Here is a 21,043-nt window from a genome sequence, read left to right as displayed (position 1 = left end):
TATCACCTTTTAGAAGATACCATCAAAAGAACAGAGGAACAAGAGTAGGCTATTCAGCCCCTTGAGCTTGTTCCACCATTTAATGAAATCACAGACCTGTGGCTGAACCCCTTTAGACTTTGGCCCATATCCCTGAATACCTTTGTTTAAAAAAAAAATCTCTTAGCTTTAAAATGAACAGCTGTGGTTATTGCATGATGGATCGACTTTCCTTCATAAAACTCCAGGTTACAATCAAATTCTCTAAATTCAACAAATAGCTATTTCCGGACAATAAACTCAAACCATTTTCATCTAATTTACCCACAAGCAAGGATTCAAATCAGCATTCTTTGGAAGAGGTCTAGTAAACTTTTAAGTGCGCATCACAAGAACTTTTGGTCTCACAAAATCCTTGTGCAATTGTAAATATTGTAATCAACGTAATGATATTGTGATGTAGACTGAGAGATTTATACATATTTAATATCATTTATTTTAAGTCTGCATTTTTGAGTTAATAAGGTGGGTTTTCTGTGTGTATGAAGATAATAATTAACTTGTAAGTATTTCTGGAACCAAGGTTATTTCTTTAAAACAATTTTTGAGGACTAGCCTTAGAATTCATAGATCTTTGTGCGCACCATAGTGTTTTACAACTGAAACAAACTCATGAGAAGTTTTTTTTTAAACTCAATGGAAATGTCCATAGATCAGAGAGTTTTTTTTTTAGTTTTACTTTGAATTTTATGCAGTCCTGTGAAGTCCCTGAAGATGCATGTAAAAACCAGTGCTCCTGAGAAGTAACCAATATAGTGAAACTAGAAAACTTAAAGAGTTAGTGTCAGTCCCAGACCGGAAGTGTTGCCATAAAACCTTGAATGTTTTACCAGAAGCTGATTGCATTCAAATGCACAAATAACTCCAGGGAGAAGCTGTCTGCAGTTCCAGTCAAGTCAAAAGTGACTTAAACATATCAAGGTGTTAGAGACAGGGGGTCTAGTATGAGTACTGCACAAGTGGTGTTTTTGATGTGCTTTGGGTTTTAAAGAAATGTTATTGTTTTTCTTTTCAATTTATGTAAGGAGTGTTTTGGGATTAAGAGAATTTCCAACAATCACCTTAAACACTTTGGTCTAATCCACAACCAACAGTTGAATTTTTAAAAGGCCTTTTCTACAGGTGATCTGGTGCTCCTCCAGAAATTTTCTCTTGGATATTTTGGTGTCATGTCATTGCATTAGATATCTCCTCAGCTTTGAATAGGTTCTGGCACAAAATATCATCATATTCCATCACCCCAAACTCCCACCCTAACAAAGCTGTAATATATGGATATGTGGTTTATTTTTAAATAGTTTTATTTGTTCTATGGTCAACGGCTTGGATCTTGTGCATTGCTCAGGCTCCGTCCAGATTGTTGGCCTTTCTCCGACTTGTTCTTTCCTACCAGTGAGCTTTTAAATTCCTCAATCAACCTCATCTACTCCTCGCTGATAATTCCACTCTACATTCACAATTTACTTCACATTGCACATCTGCAGTGCTCACAACATCTACTTCTTCCAAGTCCAACAGCTCAAACATGACAAATCTTTCTTTTTCAATCCTTAAAAAAACTGAGCGCACTTCAATGTACCAAATAAGTAGGTAAAACAAAATGAGAACTGTTGGTAAAACTACTGATGAAGTCAACTTCGCATGAAGCCAAAATTCCACCTGCACTGGTAGCTTGCAATGGGAGTCCCTTTTTTAAATTTGAACAGGCTCCAAACAGGAAAAGTTTGTAAAACACCACATTTGGACACAATGTGTAATATCCAATGAGGCAGCCAGTCTCAATGAAAGGGGAAGTTATAGCAGTGGATGAAAAATGGAATAATTGTATACAATGACAAAGCAGTAACCTGTGAGGAGCACGTCACTCTTTGCTATGGATGACATTTGAAGTTGAAGGCAACCCTACAGTAAAAGTACAGGTTATTAGCTGATGATTGAATTGATGCAGTGAATTCAGGTATCTTGCATCCAGTTGCAAAAAAGGTTTGTTCACAGCATGGTGGACATAAATGCATTCTCTTTTTTGTGCACATTTCTTGTACACCTCTCTATCCATTATACACTGGCTTTGTCATACTGTTTGAAGCATTAAGCTCAACAATTGCTCTTTTGCGTACTCCACTGCAAAGCACAACTTTCTCAAAGGCAGCAAAGAACCATAAACAAGTGGAGGTACTTCACTACTGTGAGAAGAATTCCCAGCAGCAACAGCTGTGACGGATGCAGAGGATAGTCTAAGTTAAGAGACATCCAGCCAGGTTATTCCTGCCGTGGAACACAGGCACTCTGCAATTTGGTGCAATTTGGTGTAATGAAGCCATCACGGCTGTCAGCTGTAAAATGTGCATGATAATGTTTCCATGCTCAGACACCACCTAAACATGAAATTCTATTAAACATACAAATTTTATTTATAAGGGTCATGGAATTGATATGCAACATTCGTGTCCATACAACATATATCCATTAAGCAAGAGAATCTTACCATCTAATGAAAGCCCTGTACAGTGGTCACAAAAACAATATTTTGGCATTTGTTTAATACAAGTATTCACTACAGATTGCCAGCTGTGACAATTATCTCCTGAGTGTGGCCTAGAGGGATCTGACAACATCAAAGCTTCACTGCTGCAAGAAAGATCCAGCAAATGGACAACTTTACAGCAGGTGTCTTGGAAACAGAGGCAAGAAGCTGTAAGCCATGTGGAGTAGGTACACCCACAGCGCTACTAGGAAATGAATTCCAGGATTTTCACCCCACAACGATGAAGGTTAGGTGATATATTTCCAAGTCCAGATGATGTGTGACTTGGAAGTGATAGTGTTCCCATGTTCCTATTGCCCTTGCTCCTCTCATTGGTAGAGGGTTACAGGGTTTGGGCAGTCTCAACTGAAACCATTCCAATGAGCTTCAAATCCGTCCCTCCTGTCAATGTGACTCTGCAAACTTAGGATTTATGTGCTAAACTTTATTGTTGCTCTGAAACCGGAAAAAACATTAATTAAAAACGGGAGAAATGTTTTGTTTCTTAAAGCCTTTTACATTACTAGTAACAAATTTGTACATCATCCTAGAGCTACACAATCAAATTTAAAAGTGGGTACTTTATTCTTTTATTTTATTCACTTTAAGGTTTCAAAATCTCAGTACAGCACAATAAACTTTGTGTGTGTGCTGGGTGTAGCAAATACCAGCAGATATGTTGTGAAGCAAGAGAAGGCAGTCATAGTACAAAGATCTAAGATGATACACAACTCCCCAGAGGTACAACATCAGGAAAAACAGTCAGCAACCTGGGATGAAAGAATAGCTTACAGGGTCACTGCCAACACTGAAAGAGATATGCTACCTGGTCCATAAAGACTGTCAGTCACCTGTACTGCACAACAGGGACAAGTCATTCGGTGTCAGCAGCAGCAAAGGTCACTGTTGTCATGAACTTTACGATCATAGGGGCTTTCCTAGCACCCACAGGATCATCACAGAATTGAGCTATTTTGGCATTTTTGTTGCATGAACCTCCTTGCATACTTCCTCCACCATATCCAGGCTGCTGCGCTGTACCTACTTTGAGCTGTGTGATATTCTGCATGCACAATGAAGAAATGCAAACTGAATAATACTTTAAAAGTGAATCAACTTTATTTTCTGACGTGGTGTTATGTTTAATGTGCTCATATAATGTCTCTGCTTTGTATGTTGTGAAATTCTTAATGCTGATTGTGCTTGTATCAAACCAATAAACAGTCTCCCAGTTGCAGAGTGACACTGGTGGGTTGCTGTATAACCAACTGGTGGTACAGAAGGCCTGGTATTCATATTGGTGACTAATTCTGTTGAACCTGCATCACTGCCAGTGCACTTCAACTACTACAGTAGCTGCAGAATCAATTTTTTTTTTCACTTTTGCAGGGCTATGTGAAAGTTCAGAATGGTTAGTGATATGAATGCAAAGAATCTTCTCCTGTAGTAGTGTATGCATGGCATGGCTGGAGGGTATTTCCTTATGACATCTGCCTTCTTTATGAGCAGAGATCAGTGGGCATTTGTGGGTGCACGAATCTCTCCTTAATGACTACTTTTATCCAGATTCCAAGTTTATTGAAACTGGCTTGGCTGCATTTCGTGACTGTTCTGAGAGATGAGGGAGTATTCATGACAGATGTCTCCACAGCGAACACATATATAGTGAGCCCACCAATGCAAACAAACCTCACGTGTTCCATAATGATACTCTCGTTCCCACAACTACTGTTCCATGGAGAAGAAGGAGACAATACTGATTATCTGGGTGTTGAACTCATTCATAATTCGCAGATGATCTTTTAATAGGATACGGGTCTAGTGGTGTACCCGTCTTTGTGTAAAAGTAGCCCCACTGAAGTGTGCAACTCTATGCAATATGGGAGGAGCATGTATATCCTGGGGCTTTGGCCTGATCCAGGCACCCCTCTTTAAAATTTCCTCAGAGACTTGCCCTGTACTTTTTCAGTATAACAAGCTGTTTTTGCCATACTGAGTGCATTTGTGCCCATGTTTGGTTCAAGTAGAGATGCTAATGGTTGTTATTTGGTGAGTGATGCTCTCCACTTTCAGCCAAAGAGTGAGTAGATATTCATTGCCCTGTAAAGAGAACACAGGGCATATTATGAAATCATTTACATATTTATCTAGTTAGGCACTACATGGTCATAATCATCCTATTTTGCAGAATAACTGTAGGTGGGTAACAGGAAAATCTTAATATATGGTACATACCACAAAATCTGTACTTTCCTCCAATCTTCACAAACTGCGAGACTTTTAGCTTCCCCTGCTAAACAGAACTACAACAGTTTTCTCATAAGGAATGAGATGTTTGTGGTAGGGGCTCTGCTATCTTCTACAGGTTGCCACCATCCATCATATGCAAATACAACCTTTTAAAGTTAAGGTCAACTAGGGAGGAGTACACCAGAGCGTAGGAATGCCTATCTTCCCTACTCTCTCCTTATGTAATTGTGTCAAGTTGTTTAGCCTTGTGAAGCAGCTTGAAAAACTCTACTTAAAGGCACTATATAAATGCAAGTTGTTGCTTTCAACATTGACGTTGTCCTGCACTATTGGCTTTAGCCTTTCACCTTGGCTTCTCAATTTAAAGACTCATTCTGCATGGAACCCTTACATGCAGCACAAACAGAAGAATTTCATCCCATCATCCCAGGTTGGATTTAAACCCCGATCCTGGAGGTGAATAGTTATCTTCTAACAACACATACAACACAGTTACCTGCCAAGATACTTCAAAAAACATTCTGTGAACAAGCGGAGTTTAATGAAGTGGCACAATACAAGTGAAAGCATCATAATAATGACAATATATATGCACCTATAATAACTTTGCCACAACACAGGCCTTGATTCCAACTGGAATAGTGAAAACCAGGAAGGGTGAAAGCAGTTAAAATCAACCGGTGATCTTTGCCATCTTATTTGACCATCTGCAATTTTAAATTGCAAGAGGCACAGTCACCTGCTCAAATGTGGCCAGTTCGTTTTAAATTTATAAATAAGGCTCTGATGACACAACTGGCACTTGATCTGCCACTTTAACCTGGGGAGGAGAAAGCTTATTCAAACCTACCAGGAATAAGGGCCAGAACAGGCTCGATTAAGGTAATTATTTTAAAAACCATGAGTGTCTCTTGTGGCAAAGTCGCAGTGTCCCTTCCTATGGACCTGAAGTTTTGGGTTCAAGTCCCACACGTCATGGAGATATGTCAAACAGGTTGATTAACATAACTTAAAAACCATTTGAAGCATTCTTGTGCATCAGGAGGAACACGATTTGCCATAAGCTTTGGACAACTATTTGATCTGATAGAGTATCACAGCCAGTCCAATTCTATTCTTATTCAATTATGATATAAATGCAATTTCCCACAGCAGGCATAGAATAAGACCACGGGCAGGCACTCTGGCTGATATTCCCCTCTGCAGTCGAGGGAAACCTGAGGCACATTGGAGCACCACCTCTGCAGCCACAACTAGCAACTGAAGAATGAACCTCAAACATTCTTGGTCTGTTCAGCTGCAGTATCACCCTAGACAATACTTTTATTCACTAAAGCTACCAGGAAACTCTGTTTAACTACTAATTAATACCTGCTGAGGAGGCTGTATGTAACCCTGAGGCTGAAGCACCTGCTGAGCTGTGGGATGTCCAGATGCCGAGTAGGGAGGTGCAGAGAGAGACTGCCCCGGCGAAGCTATGATGTAGCCAGGCTGCTGGGATATCACTGGGGCTTGAAATACAGCAGAGGTAGTCTCGGGAGCTTCAGTGGAACCTTGGCGGCTGAGGGTCATCTGCCCGAACTGGTTGCCAAGATCTTCAGGCTAGTTTGCATATAAAAATAGAATTACCCAAACTTCATCTTCACAATTCAAGCAATAGAACTGATTCAGTAAACTGTCAAACACAATTAATTTTTGATTTATGTTGGTCCTCTTAATTTTGCACAAAGTACGCACATTGATGGAAAGACAAAAATAGAATTGTCATCGACAAATGATACATGAATAATAAAGGCAATGCTGGAGGGATAAACTACATAGCTTGTTACCCCTACAGTTACATTATTCAGTTTGAACACAAATTACGTTTTTAGTTCAGACGTATATTGCATTTATAAGCACTGGGATAACTGAATACTGTCGACAACGAAAGGGAAGAAGTACTCAGAAACAGAACGTTATGTAACAAAGACCACTTAACCCATCAATGGGCTGGACTTCTAAGAAGAGCTATCCACTTAATGACATTCTTTTGCACTTTCCATACACCCTTTCTACTGTTTATTTATTTTCAAGACTGATTCACTTCCCTCAAGAAGCTAATGTGAATTCTACTTTTACCACATCTTCTGGTTTGGCATTCTATTTTTGAACAACTGCTTTTTGAAAAAGTGTCCTAGCTTTCCCCTTGTTATTTTGGTGATGATCTTAGATTTATGTCCTCTGGTTGCTGACTCACCAATTTTTTTTTCTCTATTTATGTCAGTTATTCATAATTTTGAACATTCAAATTTCTCTTTTTTGCCTGAGCTGTTCTACTAAAAGGGGTCACAGTTTCTCTAATCTCTGCTCATATCTTAAATCCTTTCATTCCTGGTATCATCTCAGTTAGTGTCTTCTGCAACTACTCAAAGATCTTGATAGCCATCTTAATGTGGGGCACCCCAAACAAACACAATCACTTGGAATTTACTTAGGGGCCCTCTGATCTCCTGCTGTAACTTTGACTGAAACGTCAGAGAAGCAGCAAATATCTCATTAATGCTGACTCTCCAATTATTCCCAAAGCTACAACAGGAAATCACAAGAATTATTTAGATATTGTCTGCTAATAATTTAACTACATCCTAATACAGATCTATCATTACTGTCTTGTTTTCATACTCACCCCACTTATAAAACCTTGGATCACCCTTGTGTGCATGCATGTGTTTACAGCTTTATCAGCCTGTTATCTCACTTTTACAGATCTGTGCATATGAACCTTGCAGGATCTCTACTCTATTTGAAGTCTGACCAGTTAGTGCAGGTGTTCTCTTATTCTTCTCAAAATGTCTTCACTAAAACCTGATTGTTGCAAATTCTGGTGTCTCGATTGACCTTGTGCGCTGAGCAGTCAAGATGCAGATTTTTTTTGCAGAATTCACAGTAAGGTGCTTGTATGACAGCAGAAGTGTGAATGCAATGGTCTTCATTTTGCCAGGAGAAAGCCCTGTACAATTAGTTAACCAACATACAAACTCATTTGCATTCCTCAATGGCCTGCATCTTTTCACACAATAAAGGAACAAAATTCAGCTGTGGGGAGATCACGTGCTGAAAACACACACGAAAACGCTGCAAAGTAGTGGAATGCATATAATTTCTACTTATCAGAGTGGTCTACTATTCCATTAATCACTTCAAATAACAAAGAGGAACCAACAAGGAAATAGACACAAGCGGCCTCTGCTAGTTGATACACAGGAATGACCATAGTGGTTGTTAAAAAATAGACAATAGTTTATATTTACACAGTCCCTTTAACAGAGGGAAACATTTCATGAGAGAGCTTAGGAGGTAATTGAGTAGATTAACAGTTGCAGTGGTATATTTCTCAACTACAGTACAGTTGTTACAAGAAACTATCTTGTGATATCTTATTCTCCTGTGGCAAGCACAGTGCTTTATTGATTCGGAAATGTGAACTTTGCTGGAGACCTCTGGTTAAGCAGTTTCCACTGCACTCGGTTGCATATTGGAGTCACAAAGACAGCTACTGCCATTAAATCTAATATTCTGAAATAAACTTTCACTGGGATTTATGGCCCATCCTGCATCAAAGATATCAGATCTTTCGCTACGGTGATATGACGGCTGAAATATCTTCCATGGCAGTTGGAAGTCCATGACTTTCAATAATTGTCCTTGAATCCCTGCTTTGAGACTGAAAAACAGAAATTGCTGGAAAAGCTCAGCAAGTCTGGCAGCATCTGTGGAGAGAAATCAGAGCTAATGTTTCACTTCCTCAGTACTGGAATTAATGGGTCTTCTTCATCCTGGCAGGATGTCACTGGTGTGCCACAGTAGCCGGTGCTGGGGCCTCAACTCTTTACAATTTATAGAAATGATTTGGATGAAGGGACCAAGGTGGGGTAGTTAAATTTGCTGATGACGTAAAGATAAGTAGAAAAATGAGCTGTGAAGAGGATATAAGGAGCCGACAAAGGGATACAGGTAGATTATACGAGTGGGCTAAGATTTGGCAAATACAGCATCATGTGGGAAATTAGGGAAGAAAAAAAACTAAATGGTGAAAGGTTGCAGAGCTCCAAGATGCAGAGGGATCTGGGTGCTCTAGTGGATGAATCACAAAAGGTTAGTATGCAGGTACAGCAAGTAATCAGGAAAGCTAATAGAATGTTATGTTTTCTTGGGTGGGGAATTGAATGCAAAAAATAGGAAGGTTACGCTTCAGTTATACAGGGCATAGGTGAGTGTGCATCTGGATAATGTGTACAGTACTGGTCACTGTACTTACAGAAGAATTTTAATCCATTGGAAGCAGTTCAGTTTGTATGCAATAAGCCATTGGCAGACTCTTTGCCAGCAGATCAATGTTCATTTGGTTATGATGGTGGGAAATTCCTTAGTCACACAAAAAAACCTTCAGTGTTGCTCGCTTCCAGAGTATTCTTCGTGTGTCACCCAAAGTTGCTAAATATCTGGTACTAACTGATGATTTCGAGTTCATAGCAAATTCAAGGGCTGATATACAGCATAGAAATACAGAAAATGGTAGGTGTAGGCCATTCAGCCCTTCGAGCCTGCTTTGTCATTCAATATGATCATGGCTCATCATCCAACTCAGTACACTGTTCCTGTGTTCTCCCCATATCCCACGATCCTTTTAGCCCTAAGAACTATATCTAACTCTTTGTTGAAAACGTTTAACATTTTAGCCTCAACCACTTTCTGTGACAGAGAATCCACAGACTCACCAGTCTCTGGGTGAAGACATCAGTCTGGTAGGTGTTTGTTGCACTCCCTCCAGAGCCATAATATCCTTCCTCCGATAAACAGACCAAAACTGCACACAATGCTCCAGGTGTGGTCTCACCTGTACAACTGCAGCAAGCCATCCCTGCTCCTGTACTTGATCGAATCCTCTAGCCATGAAGGCTAACATCCCATTTACCGTCTTCACCTCCTGCTGCCCCTGCAGGTTTACTTTCAGCGACTGGTGTACAAGGACACCCAGGTCTTGTTGTACCTCCTCCTTTCCCAATCTAACACCATTCAGATAATAATCCGCTTTACTGTTTTTGCTCCCAAAGTAGATAAGTTCACATTTATCCACATCATACTGTATCTGCCATGCATTTACCCATTCACACATACTGTCCAAGCCACACTGAAGCACAGTTCACCTTCCCATCCAACTATGTGCCGTCTGCAAACTTGGAGAAACTACATTGAATACCATTATGTAAATCATTAATATATATTGTGAATAGCTAGAATCCAAATACTGATCCCTGAGAAACCTGACTAGCAACTACATGCCACTCAGAAAAAGAATTGTTTATTCTTTCTCTTTGTTACCTGTCTGTCAACCTGTTCCCTATCCATGTCGGCACACTGCCTCCAATCCCATGCACTTTAATTTTACACACTAATTCCTTACAATGAGACCTTATCAATAGCCTTCTGAAAGTCCAAATAAACCACATCCTTATCAACTCTACCAGCCACATCTTTGAAAAGTTCCAGTCGATTTGTCAAACATATTTCCCTTTCATAAATCCATGCTGATTGTCTGATTCTGTCATTGTCTTCCATGTGCTCTGCTATTAAATCTTTTGTAATGGACTCGAGCATTTTGCTACAACCGATATCAGGCTAACTAGTCTATAATTCCCTGTTTTCTTCTGTCAACACCTTTTTGAAAAGCTTTTTTAAAACACATCTGCTTAAGGGGGTTCAAGTCCCACCTACCCCAGAGGAGTGTCATAACATGTCCAAACAGGTTGATTAAAAATAATTGCATGCAGTGACATCCATAAGGGGCATGGCTGCTTACCTTAAGGCTTATGGTGTTTGCTTCACTTGTTCCAAATAACAGAAAACAGGGTGCAGCCATTAAGTGCTTTTTAAGAATTGGCCATAACTTTGGCAAGCTGTTCATTGCACTTGGGTGACAAGCATTTTGCCTAAGTGTAAGCATTCATGAATTTGCTAGTGTATACTGTCATGTATTGGAATGGATAAGCATGTCTTAAGTGGCAGTGCATAGTGGGTAGTATTGAGTTAGCTATACTCTATTCAAGAATCAGTATCAGATGGGGTATAAAATGGCATAAGCTAAATTTATCTGGCAGACAATGGTAGAGATAAAAACTGAAAATGTTGGAAACATTCAGTGGGTCTGGCAACATTTATGGAACTTTTGAAACAGAGCTAATGATTCACATTATGACATTTCAAAAGGAAAACCAACATGGTGCTCTCTCCAAAGATGCTGCTGTGCATTTCCAGCATTTTCTGTTTTTATTTCAGTTTCCAGCATGTGCAGGACTGTGCTCTTGTAATGGTGCAGTCATGTTGACATTAACTATGGAACAGTGGGAGGTGATGGCCTAGTGGTATTATCGCTGGTTGTTAATCCAGAGACCCAGATAAGGTTCTGGGCACCCGGGTTCGAATCCAGCCATGGCAGATGGTGGAATTTGAATTCAATAAACATCTGGAATTAAAAATCTAATGATGACCGTGAATCCATTGTCCATTGTCGGGAAAAACCCATCTGGTTCACTAAAGTCCTTTAGGGAAGGAAATCTGCCATCCTCACCTGATCTGGCCTACATGTGATTCCAGACCCACAGCAATGTGGTTGACTCTCAACTGCCCTCTGGGCAATTAGGGATGGGTAATAAATGCTGCCTAGCCAGCGATGCCCACATCCCATGAATGAATTAAAAAAAAGCTTCATTTGCAGATTGTGTATTTCATGGGTCAGGGCTGAACGGTGTACAACACAACCATCATAACTAACTTACACACATTAGTAAAGATCGGAATTTTACATTCAGCATGAAGTCTCTTCGTCTGGATGCCTGTTCTACCTTATTTGAATTAAAATTGATACCGATATTAGTGAAACAATTCTCAGCACCTTCACATATAACATTGGTTTGTCATTTTATCACAGGAATCGGCTTATTAAAATGAACGCATTACATATCAGATGGAAGTATGCCATTAGAATCCATTAAGTGCTCATTATTATCCTAACTAAAATGAAACATAGCTGCTTGTTTCAATATTTATTTCTCTAACATCTGTCTAATCAAACCCAAGCCCTTTCAGAGACTTTACCTCAATCTTTGTCAGTTCAAATCAATGAGCAAAGAACTTTTTACTGAGCAGAAATGAATTGAGAGATGAGGAGAATCCGAGAAATAGGAGATCACTTCCAGAACCTTCTACTCACAATGACATGGCAACTTCTATCTGTGCTCAGCATGTGGTTTCGCCAGATTCTAGCAGACTGGATTTTACTAAAGCATACAGCACGTGGAATGAAGATTGACTTTAACAGGCATCCACAAACTTTGTGGTAAGGAATTATCCATACCTGAAACACTTCACATTTTATAGCAATTCAGCAGGACACAGCTCCCCTCAATGTGGATCATGTGAAATCTGCTGTAGCAAGAGGTGCTTAGTGTAACATTTTGGCTGTCAGAACACTGTTTGGAGGGGTTCTTGTGGTGCAGTCAGTGGTAATGTACTTATCTTTGAAAGAGGAGGTCTGGGTTCAAGTCCCACCTGCCCTGGATGTGTGTCATAACATGTTAATCAATATAACTTTAGTAAAAAGGGGCTCTTGTGTTGCAGTGATAGGGTCCCTACTCCTGTACTAGGAGGCCTGTGTTCAAGTCCCACCTGCTCCAGAAGTGTGTATTAACAGCTCTGAACAGGTTGATTAGAAAATATCTCAGAACTCTGTTTAATAAATAGGCTAATAGCTGTGAAGAAACTCTCACTCACCAAGTTTATCTAGCACACAGCTCAGTCATAGAGCAGAAAGTTTCTTTTCTTGTCTATGCAGTTTGTTATCATAGCCAAAGTGACTATAATTGACCACTAAGCATAAAGGTGGAAGAAGAACCATTGCCCACAATTCCTGTTCCTGGTCGAGTGATTGTTGCTGGAAACACACACGTACAGAAATCAGGTGAGGATCGGATTCAAATAAGGCCGAGGAAAATTACTTTTGTTTTCTGAGAATAGACAGTGTTACGGCCTGTAATAATTCTACTAACGGTTACATAATGCAGAGAAGGAACAACAGAGAATTACTTCATCATTACTAGGCTATAACCAAAGGATCACTCCGTACACTGACTGACCAAAGTGTCTTTATTGCAATTTTCATGTTTGGAGTTAGCTTTGTTATTGGATGTCAATGCTCTCTACTCATTCTGTTTTGAGTATGACTGAGCCCCTTTCTGTTAAACAAGTGATCAATCATGTTTCAAGAGCTACTTTTCAAGTTTCTGAATTGGGTCTTGAGAGGATGCAATGTGCTCAATTTTTTTGTACCACAAGTTATGGAAAGATTACAGTCCTTGCATCAATACCAGTCCCAGCATCATGAGACATCCAATTCTAAGAGTTATCACTGGTACAAGGTTGTCAGGATGCACTCATCCCATGCACACAGTCAGCTTAGGGCAGCACGGTGGCTCAGTGGTTAGCACTGCTGCTTCATAGTGCCCAGGACCTGGGTTCGATTTCACCCTTGGGCGACTGTCTACATGGAGTTTGCATATTCTCCCTGTGTCTGCGTGGGTTTGCTCCAGTTTCCTCCCACATTCCAAACATGTGCAGGTTAGGTGGATTGGCCGTGCTAAATTGTCCATAGTATCAAGGAAGTGCAGGCTAGATGGATTAGCCACGGGAAATGCAGGGTTACAGGGATTGGGTTGGGATGCTTTTCGGAGGGTTGGTATGGACTCAATGGGCCGAATGGTCTGCTTCCACAGTTGGGACTCTGTGAGCTAGTGTTGCCAATGCTGATGAGTGATTGCATCAATTGTAAGTTACATTTATACTTTTCACGTTTTCACAGTACTGAAACTTGTTTGTGATTTTATTCTTTGCTTACTGAAGGGACAGATATCATTAAAGGGAGGTAACCAAGTTCACTTTACTATGGTTAGATGTGGAAGAATTTCCACCAATTTTGTTCCAACATCATCCCCAGCTCTAATCTCAGAATAGTGCTCCCTACCACCCAAGTGTGTTATATTTTATTCCCAGGTCTGGCTTTGGATGATATCTGGAAGTATGGATGGTGATAATTGGGGTAATTTTGTACTCTGAGAACTGGAAAAAAAGACTGCCCAAACCAACCTAGCATAAGGCTCATTCCTGCACAATTACATTATGCATGGAGACCTAGCTCCCAAAGATGCTCTCCTAGGGTACAAGAACTCTCTGTTTTCTCTTTTTTGCATTTAGCATCACTCCTTGAAAAATGATCTGCAGTTGAATAAATGATCAGAATATGGTACATCTCAAAATGAAAGCTGCATATGACCTAGCATACTGGTAAGGAAATGTCATCGTTAGTTTCCTCTTCTCTGTACCTATCAAGATGCGGAATGTTAATGCTGGAGGTGGTTCCTGGTGTCACTCCTACACGAGGGAAAGGGCAGCTCTGTAGATCAGTACCAATTCCAGCAGAGCACCTCCTACTGTGCTACTTTCCATATATTTCAAACAATATCCATTCTAATACCCAAGCAAGGCTGCAGTTTTGTGCCCAATTAGGTGCAGTACAGGTTGTATAGGCAGGATTTAGACTGCTGAACTCATTTTGCACAGGATTCCGACAGGCAAACAGATACTATTTAGACTGGTTTTGAACCAACCTAGGTTGTGAACGTGAAGTACTATTAGTTAATTTACTTTCCCATGTAACAGTTTCACAATACATTACCTACCCGTATATTTGGACTTCTCTTCAAAAGTAAAAACAACCTATGCACTGATTACACTCTTGCAAATGGTTTGACTGAATGAGACTACATTAAATAAACAGAACTGCAATCACTAACCAACTTTACATGGGTCACTTGATTGCAACTTACTGAATTCAGGGCACAAGCATAGCAAGTCGGTTTGAAATACTGCATTATTGACACATGCCAAATTAGCTGAATATATAGATAATGTCTTCCCTCGAGCAGCACTTGGCTGTGCTATTACTGATCAACTTGCTGATCCTCAGGTAAGTATAATATTTCAACTTTCAGTTTTAAATTCTGTACATGTGTGTCCACAGGGTAAATGCATCCACAGGGTCCCATAGCACAGTTACACTTTCCCCCCACACCCACAGTGATAAGTACAATTATTGGATTGTTGGGAGCATGATTCTGAAAAGGGTCCACAATCACTTTGCTTGAATCACGTAATCTGCTTTAACATTTTGTTTTATTCTGAAAATGCATTTTTTTGCATTTGAATGACAATTTGATTTTCGACTTTGAGGAACTGAAAAATACCGCGCATTATTGTTAGACAGAAGGTGTTATTAAAAACCACCACAGAAGACAGGTATGCAAGACCCTACGCAAGGTTAACGACTTCAAATGAAACACTCCCACTTTCTCTCCACTTCTGAGAAAGTTGACTCATGTTAAGTTAAAGTCCAAGACCTCATCGAAGTGGCTATCTTCATATAAGACTATACAGTGCATCTTGGACAACCAACTGATGGAGTGATAGGAGAAGCCAGGGAAGCAGTTACATGCAATCCAATCCTCACTGAACAACCACACACTTTTCAACCAGAGTCACTGAATCATAAAAAGCCAGGAAAGGAAATCTGGTTGCTTGTTTCTTCCCTTTCAAGTTACAGGGATGTTGCAATCCCAAGCACCTCCACAGCTGCCTTTTTTGAGATCAGTTATTTTAGCTTAGAGCAGGAATTGAACCAGAGACCTTCCATGTCTGTGTGCCTCAGTAGAGTACTGGAAAGTGCACTTATCCAATGGGCCAGTAGGAAAAGGCTATCTGAGTACGTCTGTGAATTATAAAGCTAGGATTACAGGTACACTCATTTCCACAGTGGAGACTGTTTGTCCAATGATCTTATTTATGTGAAGTTTATAATATTAATCATTTGTTAATGGAGGTTTAATTTTGGGATAAAGGGCAGATGAAGAAAGGAAGAGGGAAAAAAAGCACAGAAAGGTCCATCTGCCATACATTAATAATGTAGCTCAGTTGGCAAACACATCCTGTTAGACATGTTGTACAGGCAGAAGGCATTTGAATTTTCATGTGTAAACTTCTCTCACATTCTGTGTTGAAGGCAAGAATTGATTCATTGTAGAGGCAGTTTACATGGGTACTTCTTTTTCCCATTAAAAACAAACAGCATGAAAAACAAAAATCATGATTCGCTGGGGAAGCTCTAATACTCCTGTACCCTTGTGTTTCTGTTTCTCACTTTGAGCAGATGTTACTAACTACTATAAATTCAAGGACTCTCTTGTGATCCACTGGTATCCTTTATATATCCAAACTTAATACTACTTCTGTAAAAGACTTGAGGGTAGCACAGACAAACATGTAAAACTATTGACGTACACAGGCAGAACTAAACATACAGAACTGATAACATGTACCATAGTGTATTGCTGGGGAGGCGAGACTGGCAGGAGAACTTGGGGGCAAGAGGTCGCAGAATACTGGATAGGCTGTGCAGAGGGCTGCAGAGATGGCAAGGGCTAAGAAAGCCAACAACACAGAGAAAGTATTGGAAAAAAGAAACACAGGGTTAATGTCATCATCATCATCACTGCACAATAAACACAAAAAAACTTTAGACAGACATTCTACAGCAATTTTGATCTTTGTCAAACCAACATTTGCTTTTCTCTTTTAAATGAGGGCATAAATTGCTCCTGTGTCCCATCCCCAGTCCCCTTTAATCTTTCTGCACATATTGCATTCAAGGGGGCAATCGGTCTCTGCCAATGTCGTTCTTCAGCCAACTGCTGGGCAATGAATGACAGTGCTGTAATGACTCCCATTCTGATTTTCCCTCTTCCCCGTAGGCCTCCATCTGATGCTGAGACAGCATTTTGGTTGAGATTAGGAATTCAGTGCATTAGGGCTGAATCAAACTGATACCCCTCCACTAAACAGCCTTATGTGTAACCACTTTGAGTTGGTTTGCAACACAAAGATATTCAAAATGAAAAAAACTACTATAAAAATTATGAATACAATCATTTTTGTAAAATGCAATTGTATAACAATAACCCATTTGCTCTCTTATATAGAGTGCATCTTCTTGGTGAGATGTAAACTGTACATACAGCCAATTTATACACATGAATCTCTTCTGAGACTGACCATATCCCTTCCATTGTTAGCATACACAATGATCTCTAATGTATAAATTACAACTTCTCGTGTGTTTTAAATAGTGGGGAGCAATCTAGAGGTTCCTTAAATCAAAACATTAACTGAAATCGAGAAGACGTGCAACAAATTTCAATTTTAAAACTTTGAGAGTGTGAAATCCACTGTTATCTACATGATTCTAAGGTGGTGATTGTATGAGGAGAATGTTGGATTACCTACTATAGGGAGTGTCATCCTCATTGCACTTGGAGATTGAACATAATTAAAGCAAACAAGAACAGAAACTTCTTCATTCCATTAGGGCAAAACAAATTCAAATTATCAAGTGATACTATCCTTTTAAGACTGTTCCACAACACAAAGCCACAAGGCAACTTCTGTTTCCACACAGACCTAATTATTTCCAAGAACATTAGGATCTGCTTAGACATCCCTTTGGTTGATGTATATGAACCCATTTGTACCAGTTATCCAGGTAAAGACAGATTTTCTGCTTCAGTAAAACAAAAGTCCTCCTGAGAATACCGTGGCTGCAAAGGTTAAGCCAAGTGGTAGTAATCTGTATGAATAATTCATGCCTCCTATAGGTATGACCTGCAAAATCCTTTGACTCCTATCTGGAAGTATAAATGCATGAAAATAACTTACACACCATCAACCTTTACTTCCTGTACAATCTACTAACCTATTCACATTCTCCTGAGGTCAGAAACTATCCCCTTTATTAAGCACAGTGACTATTTTTGTGCCACTTGAAAATACCAACATTGTGCCTCTAACTTCAAATTATTTACAATACTAAAAAGAGCAATGGGCCCACCACTGATCACTGGCAGACATCACAGTTTACCCCCGCCTTGCGCAAAACAAAAATCCATTAACCAGTACATACTGTCTACTGTTCAACTAACATCTGATCCATGCTGATCCATTCACAGTCGCAATAACATCATGAGCTTTCATTGTAGATAATATCTTTCACATGGTACTTTATCAAATGTCCTCTGGAAATCCATATACACAACCCCATGCAATTCCTTTGTCTGTATACATCATGATTTTCTCCTAGGACTCCATTAAATATGTCTGTCACATACTGCCTTTTAACAAATCCATTTTAATTAAAGGGCTGGCTGCCCTTAATTAACCCACAGCTTTCTAGATAAGTAGCAATTTTATTTTGTTTTTAATTTAAGGCAACTTAGTCACAAACTATGCTAGAATGGCTGGTTTACAGCTACCTGCATACAGATTACATTGGTGACAACAACTGAAGATCTGTAATGGTCTGACCTACAGATATGTATACCTGATGGAGAACAATAATGAATAAGCTCACCCATTTGAGTTTTTAATCAGTAGAGATCAAGGAAACATAGAAAATAGGTGCAGGAGTAGACCATTCAATATGATCATGGCTGATCATACAATCCCAGTTTCCCATTCCCGCCCTCTCCCCATACCCCTTGATCCCTTTAGCCACAAGGGCCACATCCAGCTCCCTCTTGAATATATCTAACAAACTGGCCCCAACAGCTTTCTGTGGGAGAGAATTCCACAGGTTCACTGAAACGAAGAAATTCTTCCTCATCTCAGTCCTGAATGGCTTATCCCATATTCTTAGACTGTGACTCCTAGTTCTAGACATTCCCAACATCAGGAACATTCTTCCTGCATCTAGCCTGTCCAGTCCTATCAGGATTTTATAGGTTTCTTTGAGATCCCCCCCCATATTCTTCTAAATTCCAGTGAGTACAAGCCCAGTCGATCCAATCTTTCTTCAAATGTCAGTCCTGCCATCCCGGGAATCAGCCTGGTGAACCTTCGCTGGACTCCCTCAATAGCAAGAATGTCCTTCCTCAGACTAGGAGACCAAAACTGCACAGAATACTCAAGGTGTGGCCTCACCGAGGTCCTGTATAACTGCAGCAAGACATTCTTACTCCTATACTCAAATCCCTCACTATGAAGGCCAGCGTGCCATCAGCTTTTCTCACGGCCTGCTGCACCTGCATGCCAACCTTCAGTGACTGTTCCACCATCACACCCAGGTCTCGTTGCACCTCACCTTTTCCTAAACTGCCTTCCTGTTTTTGTGACCAAAGTGGATAATCTCATGTTTATCCATATTATTTTGCATTTGCCAAGTATTTGCCCACTCAACCACTCTGTCCAAGTCACCCTGCAGTTTCTTAGCATCCTCCTCACAGAAATATGCTGTTATGAGCAAAGAAATTGCATGGTCCAGAGCTTCTTACATGGAGACCTACATGGGTAAAATTTTCCTCCATAGTTCCTTGAGAAATGGGAAATCAACTTCAAAAATCATATAAGCTCCTGGCTTTGGACGACTGGATTAGAGAAGAAAGTGCAAATCTATAGAGATACTGAAGTCTATCTGATCTTTGCTGGTGTTAGAACCAATGTTAAGGAGGTGGTGGCATTGGCACTTAATCACAGCTGCATCAGAATGGAAAGATGCTACTATAGCTCAGTGTGTCAAAGGCAGCATGTTGAAGTCAAGAGCAAGAATAGCACTGTTTCTCCTGCTGAGTTTCAAGTATGGAATCAAGGTAGATTGGTGCCTGAATCAATGAATACCCATGCAGGAGCAGTGGCTATTTCTAGCCAAGCTGTTCTCGTACAGTACTTATGCTGGCATCTACCTAATAATATGGATGATTGCTCTGGTTCATTCTATCCACAACATAAGGGGAAAGTTAACCCAGTCAATTACTGCCCTATCCAACTCCATGGCATCAACAAGCAACACCCATTCATCAATGCTCAACTTGCATTTCACCAGAACTGCATAGAATCTTCATGGATCTGATCCTCACTTGCATATAAGTTGGCTGCCAGTAAAGAAGTGAGGTTAGCTTTCCCTCCACATTAAAGTCACATTTGAATGAATATGGCAATAATGGGAGTTAAAGAGAAATGCCTTCAATGGCTGCAGCCAGCTCTTAACACCACAGAAAGATGGTTGTCATTGTTTGACATCAGTCACAACAGCCACAAAGCACTGCTGCAGGAGTTTATCAGGAAAGTCTCCCATGCCTAAATATTTTTGGCTACTTCATCAATAAATTACCTTTGCATCATAATGTCAAGAGACTGGCTGCTTGCAGAACATTCTAAATATAGAAAGTAGGAGCAGGTGTAGACCATTTGACTCATTGAGCCTGCTGTTACTCAATATGATCACGGCTGATCATCTACCTCAATGTCATACTCTCGCTCTCTCCCCATAACTCTTGATGCCTTCAATGTCTAGAAATCTATTTCTTTCTTAAATACATTCAGTGACTTGATCTTCATGGCCTTATGTGGTAGAGAATTCCACAGGTTTACCACCCTGTGGGTGAAGAAATTTCTCCTAATCTCATTCTAAATCCCCTACCCTGTATCCTGAAACTGCGAGCACATTTTCTAGGAATCACATCATCAGGGGAACCATCATCCCTACATCCAGTGTGACTGTCAGAATTTTAAATGTTTCAACAAAAGCTCATCTCATTCTTCTAAGCTCTAGTGAGTGTTGGCCTAGCTGACCCAACCTTTCGTCTTATGCACAGGAATCAGTCTGGTGAGCTTTTGCTGCACTTTCTCTATTGCAAGTATATCTTTTATTAGGTAAGGAGACTAAAACAACACACAATACTCCAGGTGTGGTCTCACTAAGACCCTATACAGTTGAAGAATGTTTGGAGTAACGTAAGCACTGTACTGGAACAGCTTGGCTAGAAACAGCCACCTCGACTGCATGGGTACTCATTGATTCAGGTACCAATCTACCTTGATTTCACCTTTGAAACTCCTGGCTCCTGTACTCAATGCCTCTTGCATAAAGGCCAACATACCACTTGCCTTCCTAACAGGTTGCTGTACTTGCACACTTGCTTTCAGTGACTGTCGTACAAAGGTCACCCATATTCCTTTGTACATCAACCTTTCCCAAACAATCATTGAAATAATGTTCTGCCATTCTGTTTTCTCCAACCGAGGCAGATAACTTCA

At 40.2% G+C, this 21,043-nt stretch overlaps 1 protein-coding gene across 1 annotated transcript in view; it reads right to left on the bottom strand.

The window, feature by feature from the left end:
* Positions 1–21,043, bottom strand: part of LOC109922195 (R3H domain-containing protein 2) — a 138,457-nt gene that overhangs the window by 20,536 nt on the left and 96,878 nt on the right. Inside the window, exons 13-14 of the mRNA XM_048618837.1 lie at positions 16,279–16,380; positions 6,185–6,415 (exon numbers count right to left, since the gene is read on the bottom strand). Of these exons, the coding sequence (XP_048474794.1) occupies positions 6,185–6,415; positions 16,279–16,380 (333 nt within the window). The remainder of the gene's footprint in view (positions 1–6,184; positions 6,416–16,278; positions 16,381–21,043) is intronic.

Source organism: Rhincodon typus, chromosome 41 (assembly GCF_021869965.1).
Source record: "Rhincodon typus isolate 14 chromosome 41, sRhiTyp1.1, whole genome shotgun sequence".
Taxonomy (NCBI): Eukaryota; Metazoa; Chordata; class Chondrichthyes; order Orectolobiformes; family Rhincodontidae; genus Rhincodon; species Rhincodon typus.
The sequence above is the reverse complement of the archived record's forward strand: the minus strand, read 5'-3'. Positions and strand labels throughout refer to the sequence as shown.